Raw genomic sequence first — 13,954 nt, 5'->3', positions numbered from 1 at the left:
GCAAATATACTGCGATTATGTTTGACCCCTAAGCATATGAATGTAGCTTTTTTTTTTTCTAAAGCTTATTAATACTGTAAATGTTCACGTAACAAAGGTATCTCTTGCAGTAATCATCATTTAGGTTTATGTTATTGCACAGTGGGCTAGATTTTTTTTAAAGACTCTGACCCTTTACCCCAAATTCTGGGCCTTTGCTCTTTTGGGGATATTTGCTCTTTGGTGGATATTGATTATATACAACCAATTAATTTATTCAGATGGGGTCCTAAGATCTGCTTTGCAGCAGTATTAGGGTAGACTTACCAGTTTTTATCCTAATACCTTCCTTCATTTATCATCTGTTCTTAGTCACAGGAGCTGCTCAGTTCCTGATTTTTATTATTACTTGTTAGACAACTCCCACCCATAAGACATGCCTTAGAAATGGACACAAAAATTTGGAATATAACAAACCTAAGAATAGACCTATTATCATAGTTTTGTGTTTTATTGTTAAGATTATATCTGTCATGTCCTGTCATCTTTTCATAGGTAAGTTTTAGATCAGATTCCTGTTCAACTGTTATTGCTTTTGTTGTGCTTTAGAGCCTGTATAAATGGATTAATTATTGTTTTTACATAGCTTGCTTAGAAATTGGATATAAATGACTTTTTAGATGTCTCTACAATTAAACAGCAATCTACATATGTGCTTCCATACTTTTCTTTAGACTGTAAAGAATCCAGCCCAATAGATGGTTAAGGAAAGAATTGTAGTCAGTTATGGGAAATAATCACCACTCAAGCCAGCAGTTCTGCATTAATTTTGTGTACCCATAGTTAAATTCCTTAGTTCAGCCTCAGCTTGAAATCCAATATTTAATATGCCTCTGATTGGAATTAACAATTATCTGTATTATTCTCTCTTGTAATCCCCCACTTTCCCTTATCATTAGTTGTAGTATGACTGGCAACATTGATAACAATGAATAGATCCCTACTGGGTTGAAAATAACTCAATAGATTTCATAAATTTGTTCTTTGCATACTGTTCATGAAAATGATTTCTCCTGCACTTTCCTGTGACTGAATCATGGTACAAGTTTTTCATATTCTCTGGTCTAAAAGAAAAATATTTTAAATTATATTTCCTTGAAGCAGATTTCTTCATGAATCAAGTCTCAAGGCTTCTGATGTATAAAATACCTCTGAAAATGAAATCTGCATATTCCTTTTTTAAAATAATTATACTAGGTTCGCATATTAAAAGTACAAAATCATAAGATAGAGATAAGTTCTCTGTCTCACTAGAATTAGTTGGAATTAATTTCAGGTTATTTTCTTGTGAGATTTAATTTTGACATGAATGTTATGAGCATTATATTTATCAGTAGGCCCTGAGATCTGTCTGCATTCTCATCATATTCAATAAAACATATTAATTTTTTTAAAACCAGCTTTCCCTTTGCTTGTGCTAGTTGAGATTCACAGAAAACGGAGCAACATTCTCTGTTGGCTTTCCAAAAAATGATGTTTCATGTTTTTAAACAGTTGGCATTTAATCGTGCATTCCCATCATATTCAATAAAATATATTAATTTTTTTAAAACCAGCTTTCCCTTTGCTGTGCTAGTTATATGAGATTCACAGAAAACAGAGCAACATTCTCTGTTGGCTTTCCCAAAAATGTTTCATGTTTTTAAACAGTTGGCATTTAATCATATATAGAAGAATAAGTATTTCAGTTTACTGGTTTTGAATGCTCATTTTTTATAAAAATGTCAAACCTTTTTGTTCACATCTGCAACCCTTCTTTTAATATATTGGAGTTAAAAGCATGAAAAAATAATTTTATTCTTCTGCTTTCCAGTATGTAATATATACAAGAGATTCCTTTTTTAAAAGTGGTCATAACCTCATTATCATACCTTTTAAAATTAGTGATTTCTCATTAACTCTAATTTCCCTGATTAGTTGTCTTTTTACAGTTGTTTTCTTTGAATCAGAGTCCAAATAAGGTCCACACATTACATTTATTTGATGTCTTTTAATCTGTAATTGTTCTTCATCTTTTTTTTCTTTCCATTTATTTGTTGAAGAAACTTTGTCCTGTTGAATTTCTCACATTCTTGATTTTGCCGATTGCTTCCCTGTGGTGGTGTTTAACATGTTCCTATTAACTCTGTATTTCCTTTAAACTAGAATTAGATCTAGAGGCTTGGTCACATGGTTGGTTGGTGGGTTGATTAGTTTATTTTGGCAGGATATGGTTCTGTGTACTTTGTGTTGCACCATATCAGGAGACACATGTCTGGTTGTCTCCATTGTGAGATTGCCAGTCTGAGCCACCTAATGGTTGTACTAGCCTTTGATCATTGCCTAAATATTTCTTCAGAGGTTGCAAAATGATGATACTCTAATTCTGTCATTCTTTCTGCATTTATTATGTAGAACTTTTCTGTAAAGAATTTTCCTCATCAATTGAGAGATTGATTACCCTGAAAGACAGTTCATATAGGAGTCAGTATAATGCTTGGTTCTTTTCCTTTATTTTCTATCTTTCAGAACATGAGTTGATGCCTTAGCAACCTCTAAAAGGTGACTCATGGGTTTTTTCTTCATTGTTATCTGTAAATTGATGGTTTGGGGGATAATTGGTATGTTTTAACCTACAGCAGTCTGAGAAACATCAACTTTTGGGGATTTTTTTGGCAGCTGGCAGTACAGAGACATCAATTTTATACATATTTTAATTGAAAATTATATTATCTTTGGCCATTTGGAGCCCCTGATTGGCTCCCGTGTTGACTACAACTTTTTTAAAGGTGCACTTAAATTATTGGAGGTCAGAGAAAGAAGTGGAAAGGAATAAAGAAAGAGAAGAACTTTAAGATTATAGTTTTTATCCTGAGATAGAAAGAACAGTATAAAATTCTAAGCTTCAGGTACAGCACTGAACATTAAGTGAAGTATTTTCACTTGTATTGTTCTATAGAGATGGGGGTGGAGAGATCTTTTACCTGCAGTTGTCACATTAATCATTCTCTCTGATAGAAGTTAGCATCTTATTTTGAGATAATTGACTCCTTGTGAAGAACATTAAACATTTTCAGCATTATTTTATTTTTCTGCCTGGAGCCAGCCAGCTGGTTCCTTCCTTATTTCCTTTCTTTTTCTTCTTATAATAAACTTTTAAAATATGTTGGTAATTTCTGATTTACTCTAATCTTTATCCTCATAGTAATTAGATTGATATGGAACTTCTTAGGTATAAAGCAGCATTCTGTATTTTTGTTATTTACTTAGGTTTTGACAGATTAATGGCTTTCTTGCACCTCTTCATTTTTGAACTGGCTTATTTTGTTCTTAAAAAAAGGTACTAAAAATTGCAATGTAAGCTTTGAACTCAGTGAAATTAGTTTATTGAAAAGTGGCTTTCAGTTCTGAATATTCATTAATGTCATGTATTTAGAGTTAATGGGAGTGCTTTAGTTTGCTATGGAATAGAAAATTATATAACCTGTCTTTTTTCCCAACCACAGAAAATTTTATATTATAAACAGGATAACACTAGCTTTTAGGATCATTTTTCCGGTTAGGTAGCTGTTACCTGTTAAAATTGCTGGCCTTTGGCAGATTTAGTCAGCTGCTTCTCTTACAGTGAAATGTTTAAGAATTAAAATAAGTATGGCCAAGTTGGTTGTAAGCCTACATTCCATTTTTCTGAGTTTCATATATGGTCATTAATATTGCATATTTTAAATTTGACAGGGGGGCTTATGGGATAAGAGGTAGGAAATTGAAAGTCTGATCTCTTTTTGTATATGTTTTTAAATGCTTTTTTCCCTTGATGCATATTTAACAGATTGGAGCTTTTTCTTTTTTTAATTTTACATACCTTAATTCTATATATTGTTTACTGTCATTTTATTGTTTTTCTTTTTTCTTCATTGGCTCTACCTCTTCTTCACATTTGCATTTCATCTTTAGTACGTACTCAGTGTTTTCCATCTTTTAATTTTACTGAGCTAGCAAGTAAGTCTTCTTATGCCTTAGGTCCTAACTTTCCTGTTTCACACAACATGGAAAAGTTTAATGTTTTAACTTACCGTTTATATCTCTTGTTTGGGATTTTATATTTTATAACATCTGAGGTACATGTTCATATATCTTTTTTACTTTAATTATATGTGTCTTCAAAAATGTGATACTTAAGTATAGGTTTATGTTAAAAACTCATGTTTGACTTTTTAAAAATAATTTGTAGTTATTACTAAGAGCTGGTAGAGATTTTTAAAAATCCTTTTAATGTACCAAGAATTCACCTGGGGGTTACATAATTGCATTATGCTGATAATGTACACTAAGGATCAAAAAGTAGCTCTTAAAATAGAAGCAGACATGTTTCATGAGAGATTTACAACTTTAGCCAAATAACTTTTAAAAATCAAAACAGCATGTGTCTCATGGGATGGTATTGAAAATTGAATCTTGTATGTAAAGGGTATTTTCATCTGAGACTGTTTTCTTGTGACATACCTGGGAATAAATTGAACAGAAGGGCAAGATCTTTGCTTTGTAAAACACTGACAGAAATCAAAGAAGACTTTAAATAAATGGAAGAACATACCATATTTATGGGTTGAAAAACTCAGTATTATAAAGGTACAAACTTTTCTATAGTTGATCTATTGACTTAGCACTATCTCAATAAAAATTCTTCAGGTTTTTAAAAGAAATTGACAAGCTGATTTTTTAAAATGTAAATGGAAAAGCAGAATCAAGAATAGTCAAGAGAATCTTGAAGAACAAAGTTAGGGAACTTACTATGGCCAGATATCAAAGCTTATAAAGCTGTAGTAACTAAAATTGTAGTATTGGTACAAGGGTAGATAAACAGACCAGTAGAACAGAATAGAGGATCCAGAAATAGGCCTGCTCATGTAGTTACCTGATTCTGATTTGTGACCAAGGTGCCACTCAGGTGTATTTGTAAAGGGTGGTCTTTTCAGTAAGTTGGGCTAGAGCAATTGAATATCCAAATGAGGAGAAATGAAATTTGATTCCTGTTTTACACTACACACACACACACACACACACACATTTTATTCTCAAAGAAATTAAGTGGATTTATAGCCATGAAGTTAGTAAGAGGCAGAACAAAAATTGTGAGCCCAGGATCTTAATCTGGATTATTCCAGATGTCATACTGTTTCTCAAAGGATGCTTTTAGTTCTGTGTAATATCTATCCAAATAAATTAAAAGGCTCTTGTTCCCTAAGTTTAGAATCTCTGTGCATTTTTCTTAAAATTGTAATAAAATATAATTAAATCTGTTATGGCTTGGTGGAAAAAGTGAGTTGGAATGTCACTGTATTGGTTTCTTTGTGGTTTTAATTCAGCTTAAATTCTTTTTTACCTCAAGAGTTTCTTAAAATATTTTATTAGTAATTTTCAAAATAAAACTGTTCAGATAAGGATCTTCTTTATATATTTTAAAATATTTTAAATACAATATAAATAGCAAATTTTGTTTATAATTACTGATATAATGTTTATGTTTATCTTTTATGTAGTTTTATCAGCCTTTATTTTAGAATTTTTATGTGTAATCAGAATTTCTACTGATTAATTTATTCGACCAATATTGAATTACCTACTTGCCAGACTCTGCCCAGCTGAGGGAAAAAACCCACCATTGTTTTCCACTGTCATCGTGTTTGTAGTTTTGTGGTAAATACAAAAACAGCAGTTACAATATAATGTTTGCAGTGCTATTGCCTTACTACATTTTATTTAGTAATTCCATTCTATATAAACATAGCAATTCTCTCCATTGGAATTATCTTGCCTTTATTGTTTTTTGAACCAAATTTATCACAGACTGGGTTATGTTAGAGTTGCTTCTAGTTTTATTTCCCCCCTAGATTAGAAAAAAGAAAAGCCTAGAACTTTCTCTACAATTTTAAGAGTATTCAGATTTCAATAAATGTTTTTGTAGTTGAATTTGAGTGGTTTTGTTTCTTTGTGTATTATTCATAAATACATTCTTGATCAAGAACACTGACTACTTCCTTCTTAAAGAAAATATTTTATATCCTATGTAGACTTTAACCTTAAAGCACTATTTGGCTGTTCCCAATCAGTGTTTTCTGTTCATTATGTCAGGACCATACTCTAGAATACTGCACCACAGAAATTAAGTATTATGACAGTCAGTTGTGGGGTTTTTGTTTTTGTGTGCTTGTGTGTATTTTTTTTTCCCCACGGTTTTCCTGGATTAAGTACACCTTCCCAGTTCAGCCCTCTTCTCACTACCATAACAACCCCATCAAGAGAGAAAATAAATGTGCCTGTAATGTTTGTTTGGGATCTGAATTATTCTCCCCAGTATTTATAATTTATGAAGCAAATCTTAAGATTGTATAAATCCTTCTTAGTAATCATGGTTTAAGAGAAAAATCCCAGCTCCTACAATTTTTCTTCAGCCCAATCAGGAAAGGCAGCTGGCCATGAAATCTCAGTAGGAATATTCAAAAGGAAATACAGATATAGCTTGATGGTTTATTATCTATCACCAAAAGTATTAACCAAAGAAGAGTATTTAATTCAAATCTGAAAGGGTGATTTGAAATATGCAGGAAAGTATTTTTGCCCACATGTTCATATTAGGCAGCTAGTAGAAGCTCATCCTACTACTTATTCCTTTGGTAGATTTTTAAAGTGTTCTCATATTCATCAATCACAGGGGGAGGTAGTTTTCACTAAAGATATAAAATTCAGGCAATTTTTGAAACCATTCAAGTCCTACCCCCTTTTGATGGAATAATGAAAATTGTCAAGTTGGTTATTGATAAAAATGATATAATGCCAGTCTGAAGACTATATAGTTCATATGTTAAAACTTAGTCTGTTTAAATGCTCTGATGAATGAGAGAGGGTTATTAAATACCTTCTGTGTTGATGGTCTCCCCTTATCTTTTTGTTTGTTTGTTTAGAAGAGAATCACAAGCAATAGAAATAGAAATAAAAACAACAGATTTTTATTTTTTATGGTAGAACTTTTGGTTTGTAGTTTGCATCTGTTTGCTTACTTATTGTCAGAAAATTTACAGATTTGGGGTAGCACACTTGACATGTTTATGTTTTTTATATTAGCCTGTTAAAATGTTGTGGAAGATTATACTTTTAACTAGGATCACTTTATTTTTTAAACTCATTGTAGCCTTAGTCTTTCACCCAATAAAATGTATGTGTTTTTATATGGCAAATACATAGTTACTAATAATAATCAGAAAATTTTTATATAGTTTGAACTCCATGTAACTTCAGCCAGTTCCCAGATTTAAGAATGGCATATGGCATTAAATGTTTGTAATGTTTGTTGCATCAAATATAGCAGAGTATAACTGAAAACTCTTAAGTGAATTATTCAAACATAATAGTGGGGAAAAAAAATTCAGTCTATTAGCCATGCTTCCTTGACTTGAATAAGTTATTTAGCTTCTGTAAGCCTGTTGTCCCACAAGTAAAATGGAGATGTGTTTGTCTCAAGGGTTATTAAGAGGATGGCAATCTCATATATCAGTATTACAATAAAATCATAAAATAATGCAAACACTTGTCAGTTTAGAGAAGCATAAATAAAAAGGATTTATACTTTAAATGCAACGTGTATATAAAAAATTTTTTAATTCTGAAAAAAAAAAAAATCCCACACATTTAAGTCATTCATATATTAATCTGGAAAGAAATTTTATTGCTACTTTAATCAGTTATGTTTCATTATCTTTGTTTCATCATTCACCGTTTGTGTGCTTAAACATATGTAACATTACCTATTCTAGGTAATATATGATTAGGGTTTTTTTATTTTAAAAAAGGATGGCGTTTGTACTAGTTTCCTAGGGCTGCTGTAACAAATTATTAAAACTAGGTGGCTTCAAACAACAAAAGTTTATTTCTCACAGTTCTGAAGACTAGAGGTCTGAAATCAAGATGTCGGCAGAACCGTCCTCTAAAGGATCTTGGGCTCAGTCCTTCCTTGGGTCTTCCTAGCTTCTGGTGGTTGCTGGCAGTCCTTGTTTCTTGGCTTGTGGACGCAGCACTTCATTCTTCACCTGTATCATCACATGGTGTTCTCCTTATGTGTCTCTGTGTCTAGATTTTCCTCTTATAAGGACATCAGTCACTGGATTAGAACCTGCCTAATCCAGTTTGGCCTCATTTTAACTTGATTACATCTGCAAAGACCATATTTTCAAATAACATCACATTCATAGGTACCAGAGGTTAAAACTTGAACATATTTGTGGGGCAGGCACAGTTCAACCCTCTACAGTTTGCCCTCTGGTCCCCAGCTCTAAGTCCAAAGTCTCAGCCAGTTGGGTAATGAGTAAGAAGCTGGAAGAACTTTGAGGTACATAATAAACAAATGGCCACAACTGATGAGTAGCTTAAAAGATTTTTTTTTTCTTTTTCTTTTTTTACTGACCGGCAACGGGATCGCAACCCTCGGTGTCGCGCCCACACCGCGCTCAGCCAGTGAGCGGGAATCGATCTCCACATGGGATCCGAACCCTCAGCGGGAGCGCCGCTGCGCTCCTAAGCGGCGCACTCTCCAGTGCGCCACCGGGCCGGCCCTTAAAAGATTTTTAAAGAGATTTTTTGGAGGATACAACCCAACATAGTACAGCATTTCATGCAAAATTTGCCTATCACAGTGTCCGATACAGAATGTTCAATAAATGGTAGCTGCCTTTTAAAAACAGTTAATTGGGTGCAGGAAGATAACAAAGCCATGTCAGTGCGTAGGTAGTAGGATAAGTTAGGCTCACAGATAGTTTTTTTTTTCTCTCTCAACAAAAGAAATTATTACATACCATAAACTTTCAAGGTCTAGCATATAGTATCAGCTATGAGTATTTGGAAATATAGAACCAAGATCCCAAGGTGACTTGTGCTACCGTCTTTTTTTCCCCACTTCTCAACCTTGGGTTTTCCCACTAAAGCCAAGTGATGGGCAGATAAATGTAGTAATAATTCAAGATTATTCATGGCTATTACAGTCTACTCTGAGTGTTTCAAAAACTTCTTTTAAAAAGTTATCAGAGGAAAAATAGTGAACTGAAAGTACTAAGTGGACCTCTTTATAGGCTAGAATTAACTAAAGTTAATGCTGTAAAATGAACTATTCTCATTTTAGACTTTTCCCGTAGCGCTACCCATTCTGTGTTAATTGTTTCTTTGTCTACTGCAACTAATTAATCATCTTCCCTTATCATCTTCCCATTTATTGAGATTTCCATAGCCTTGCCTTCCTTCTGAAACAGACTGTACTTAGGGGCCTATATGTAATTATACTCTTTTCAGGGCCCAAAGTCTACTTGAATGGCCTTTTTTTCCCCCCTTCCCTCTCTCCTTCCTCTCTCACTTACTGTCTTTCTCTCTGTCATTGGTGGCTGGTGGGCCAGTACAGGGATAGAACCGTCAAACCCTGGACCACCAACACACTCTATCCAACTGAGCTAACTGGCCAGCCCCTACCATTTTTATGTGTAATTAGTAGTTGGCAACCTATTGTAAAATGAAGTCTTAAATTATCTTGATTTTAATTCATTAGTTCTCAGACTCTTCTATCAGAATCGCCTTCAAATACGTTTTTTAAATACAATTATCCAGAGTAATTTAGTACGTCTTGAGTAAGGCTCAGATCTGATAGATTGAGGAGCTGCCATTACAAATTCCGGGGGTGGGGGGGTGGAAAATAATGAAAAGTAAAGGCTAATCAGATTTGTTTATTTTATGGTTGTTTATGTTTTTGTTCCCTGTGTTTTCCCAGTATTTTGAAATAATCTTTTTGACTTCTGATATTTAATAAGGAAGGGTTCTAAAATAATATACTTCTGAAAGAAATTAATGAAAACTTGTAAAATCATATTATTTCTTCTAGTAAAATTGTAAGATGTTTGCATTCGGTACATTGTCATGAATAAACTTGAAAGATACTTAAGTAAATATCATATAAGGGCAGCATGCTATAATGTGATAAGCTCTGGCCTAAGAGTCCTGGCTGACCAGCTAGCTGCATGTGACATAGCGATGTCATCTTTTGGACCATAGTGATGTCATCTGTAAAATTATAGTACTGATCTATGTGTCCTAGACACTCTTATCCAAATAGTGATTAAGAGGTAGTAAATGGTAGTGGAGACTGAATGATGAACTGAAAGGACCTATTGTCTCTTTAACACATTTGGCGCAGAACATATCTGCTTTAACACTACCAGCAGCAGAAGTGATATGGATGACCTGTTTGTGTGCGTGTGTTTCTGTTTAACTAATTCTGGAATAATTTCAGACTTACAGGAAGCTTGCAAAACTAGCTTGAAAAAAAAATTCCAGAATGCCCTTCACCCAGATTCTCCAAATGTTATCATTTTCCACATTTGCTTTATCATTCTGTCTCCCACACCCTACCCCAAACACGTAATTTTTTTTTTCTGATACTTTTGAAAGGAAGTTGCAGGCATGATGTCACTTATCATAAATATATCAGTGTATGTTTGCTGAAAATAAGGATATTCTTTCATATGACCACAAATATCAAAGTCAGGAAATTAATACTGATATAATACTACTATATCTGCACACTTTATTCAAACATTGCCAGTTGTCTCACTGATGTCCTTTATAAGAAAGAGGGAGGGAGGAAAGGAGATTGATTGACTTGGGGGTCCTTTATCCAATTGAGGATCACACATTAATTTGTCACAGCTCTTTTCTTGAATCTTTACCTGTTTCTCTTTTTCATGAATTTGACATTTTTGAAGAGTATAGATAGGCTCACTGTTTCTTGGAATGTCCCTCAATCCCAAATCAGGTTTTGGATAACCTACTTTAAATGTTTAAACAATCAGATTTAAAATGTTTAACATATATTTTAAATTGGGTTTCAGATGCTTATTTAATTAATTTGTAAAGAAAGGAAGGTATCTGCTCTGGATGAAATTGTTATCTATTTTATAAACAATACTGATTAATCTTCTAGAACTGAAAGTAAGATTTTTAAAACTCAAGACAGTTTATAATGATTAAGACAGTTGTTGCACAAAGGGTGTATCAAGAGTTTGGTATTGGGAGCTGATAGAATACAATCAAAAACTCTAGATACAGGAAAAATTCCTGTTGGATATTGGTAGGATACTTGGTAGGTAGCAAATAAAGTCGGTTTAGTCATTTCCTAGGGTAAGTATGTATTTCGAATTTGGTGTTAAAAATCTTTAGTGCAGTAAGCATAAGATTAGGCCTTATGTTTGAGGTAATGATAAGCAATGGTACATAGATAGTCATGAATGGGAAGGAGGTGAACAATTAGGGTACTGCTAAGAAATTTGTCTGAGAAGTATGAAATAATGACTTGAAAACTAGGTTGAAGATTTTAGAGGATGTGCTCTAGTCGGATGCTGTAGGTTTTTACCATAAAGTGACATTATCAAAATGGCCTTTGAAAGGAAAAATAAAATTGATGTATGTAAAAATAGATTAGAATGATGAGCAAAGCACTACCACCCTACAAAAAGATCAAGGATGGTAGAGAAAATGAAGTGGCAGTTTGGGATGTGATAAGGACCCAACTATAGTAGTAATTGTTAAAGTCATCTGGGGCTGGCCCGTGGCTCACTTGGGAGAGTGCGGTGCTGATAACACCAAAGCCACGGGTTTGGATCCCTATATAGGGATGGCTGGTTAGCTCACTTGCAAGAGCGTGGTAATAACAACACCAAGTCAAGGGTTAAGATCCCCTCACCGGTCATCTTTTAAAAATAAATAAATAAATAAAGTCATCTGAATTTCTTTGTTAAAGAATCTAATGGGCTAGTGATCAGTTACTGTTACGTACAGTTCTTGGAACGATGTAAGACAGAAGTAATGGGACTGAAAGGGTTGACAGTAGTGATGAAATTCAGACTAACTCTCTCACATTTTGAATATTTCATACATGGGTGCTGAGATAGTTATATAGAACTGGAACAAACAAGAATTTGGTGTTAGTGATTCTGGTGTATAAGATGGCTTGTTAAATTACACTCTTTAACAAGATATTCTAGAACTGAACTTTAGGCAGTTGATGCTACATCAAGTATGTGTGCTCTCTAGTTGTCATTCAGTAAATACATATTGTGCACCCACTCACTGTCAGACATTTTTCTAGGCACCAGATATCTAACATGTAGGTGAATGTCATTTTATGCCACTTAACATTGGAGAGGGGGCTGGAGATTCAAATAAATATATAATATGCTGTATAGTGGGAAGTTGAATGAAGAAAAATAAAGCTGGGATAGTAGGGACAGAAAGTAAAAGAGGAATGTTATAACTCAACTCACTCTCTGGGATTAGAATTCTTTTTCTGCTCCCTGTCCTAGTAATTCTTTTTGACCTTTAATGCCTCTGCATAGCTTTGCACTGACAGTGTGTCCTTGGGATCATCTATAGCCCATGGCCTGGATTGTATATATAGCACTACTCTACATAGAATTGGTATATAATAACATAAAGCTGATGGTGGATTTTGTTTTTCTGAACTACTAAGTCTCTATTTTACAATTTTCTATACATTTCTCTTTTTTAAAAGGACACTGTCAAGTACTTTTAGACTGTTATTTATAATAAAAACAATTTCCTGCTTATATTTATTTTTATTTCTGTTGATTGCCCTGTAATTTTCTTGTTTGGAGTGGGACATAAAGAGGCTTTTTATTCATTTGTCTTAAATGAGAAAGGCTCTAGCAATAATATCTGCTGTTTATTATTACTGTTTCTTATCTGTAAAATACTAATATTTTATGGCAAGTATTTCTAATAAAAATTTAAAAATATTTTTAAAGTGTGTGATTTAGACTTATTGTCTAATATTGTGGGTGGTTTTTTTTTTAAAACCAATCAATTGGTTAACTAAGAAATGGCTTATATATTACTGTATTTTTAATATATTCCAAAAAATACAGATTTAACACACTAAATGTTGTTATTCTATGAACAGTGCAAATGAATTTCAATCAAAGTATTTCAGTGGCTTAAAATCTGAGTTTGCTGACTACTTATAACTTGCTTGTTACTGTAACTGAAAATTTTGCTGATGGTTTCACTATTCTGGTGTTGATATCAGGGTATGACATTAGATCTTAGAATTATATTTTAAACTAAGCTGCCAAGAGCAGATACAGGTTTATTTTTCTTGTGTTTTCTGGTCTCTCTCTTTTTTATATAGCTACATATGTTAAGTATCTGTGTGAAATTTTCCCCTCCAATTTTAATTTCCTGTCATAACAAATAGGAATTAGTGGGGGAAATAATTTTTTATTGACTGAATTTATAGTTTTAGTAACTATTATTTGAGGAATAACTTTGTCAAAAATATTTACTGACTACAGCTGCTTTGTTGTAGGAGGACTGACAAATGGTAGTGGTCGATATATCTCTGCGGCACCTGGAGCAGAAGCAAAATATCGAAGTGCTTCAAGCACTTCCAGTCTGTTTAGCTCCAGCAGCCAGCTCTTTCCTCCTTCTCGGCTTCGGTATAATAGGTCAGATATTATGCCTTCTGGCCGCAGTAGATTATTGGAAGATTTCAGAAACAACCGCTTCCCAAACCTTCAACTTAGAGATTTGATTGGACACATAGTTGAGTTCTCTCAAGACCAGCATGGTTCTAGGTAAGTGATTATGATTCGTGATACTTTTCCCTTCGTATTTGCTTTAAAATTGCTACCTTATAAAATCAAATTTTCCATGACTAGGCTCAGCTAATCTACATTAAGTGAAGTTTTTAAAAAATAAAACCTAATATGGATTATGTATTTTTTTCTTTCACAGTAGGATAAATTATAAAAATATAAAGGCTTTTAAATTTACTTTTTATGGTTTCCTGGTTTTCTACAACGAGGATATTTTTATAATGAAAATATAG

At 33.3% G+C, this 13,954-nt stretch overlaps 1 protein-coding gene across 6 annotated transcripts in view; it reads left to right on the top strand.

Moving 5' to 3' along the window:
- Positions 1-13,954, top strand: part of PUM2 (pumilio RNA-binding family member 2) — a 67,208-nt gene that overhangs the window by 41,852 nt on the left and 11,402 nt on the right. For all 6 annotated transcript variants that reach the window (XM_008573300.1, XM_008573273.1, XM_008573307.1 and 3 more), the window contains one exon: positions 13,433-13,700. In XM_008573300.1, coding sequence (XP_008571522.1) covers positions 13,433-13,700 — 268 coding nt within the window. The remainder of the gene's footprint in view (positions 1-13,432; positions 13,701-13,954) is intronic.

Source organism: Galeopterus variegatus, unplaced genomic scaffold (genome assembly GCF_000696425.1).
Source record: "Galeopterus variegatus unplaced genomic scaffold, G_variegatus-3.0.2 Scaffold52, whole genome shotgun sequence".
NCBI classification, from domain to species: Eukaryota; Metazoa; Chordata; class Mammalia; order Dermoptera; family Cynocephalidae; genus Galeopterus; species Galeopterus variegatus.
This window is presented reverse-complemented; position numbering and strand designations above follow the sequence as displayed.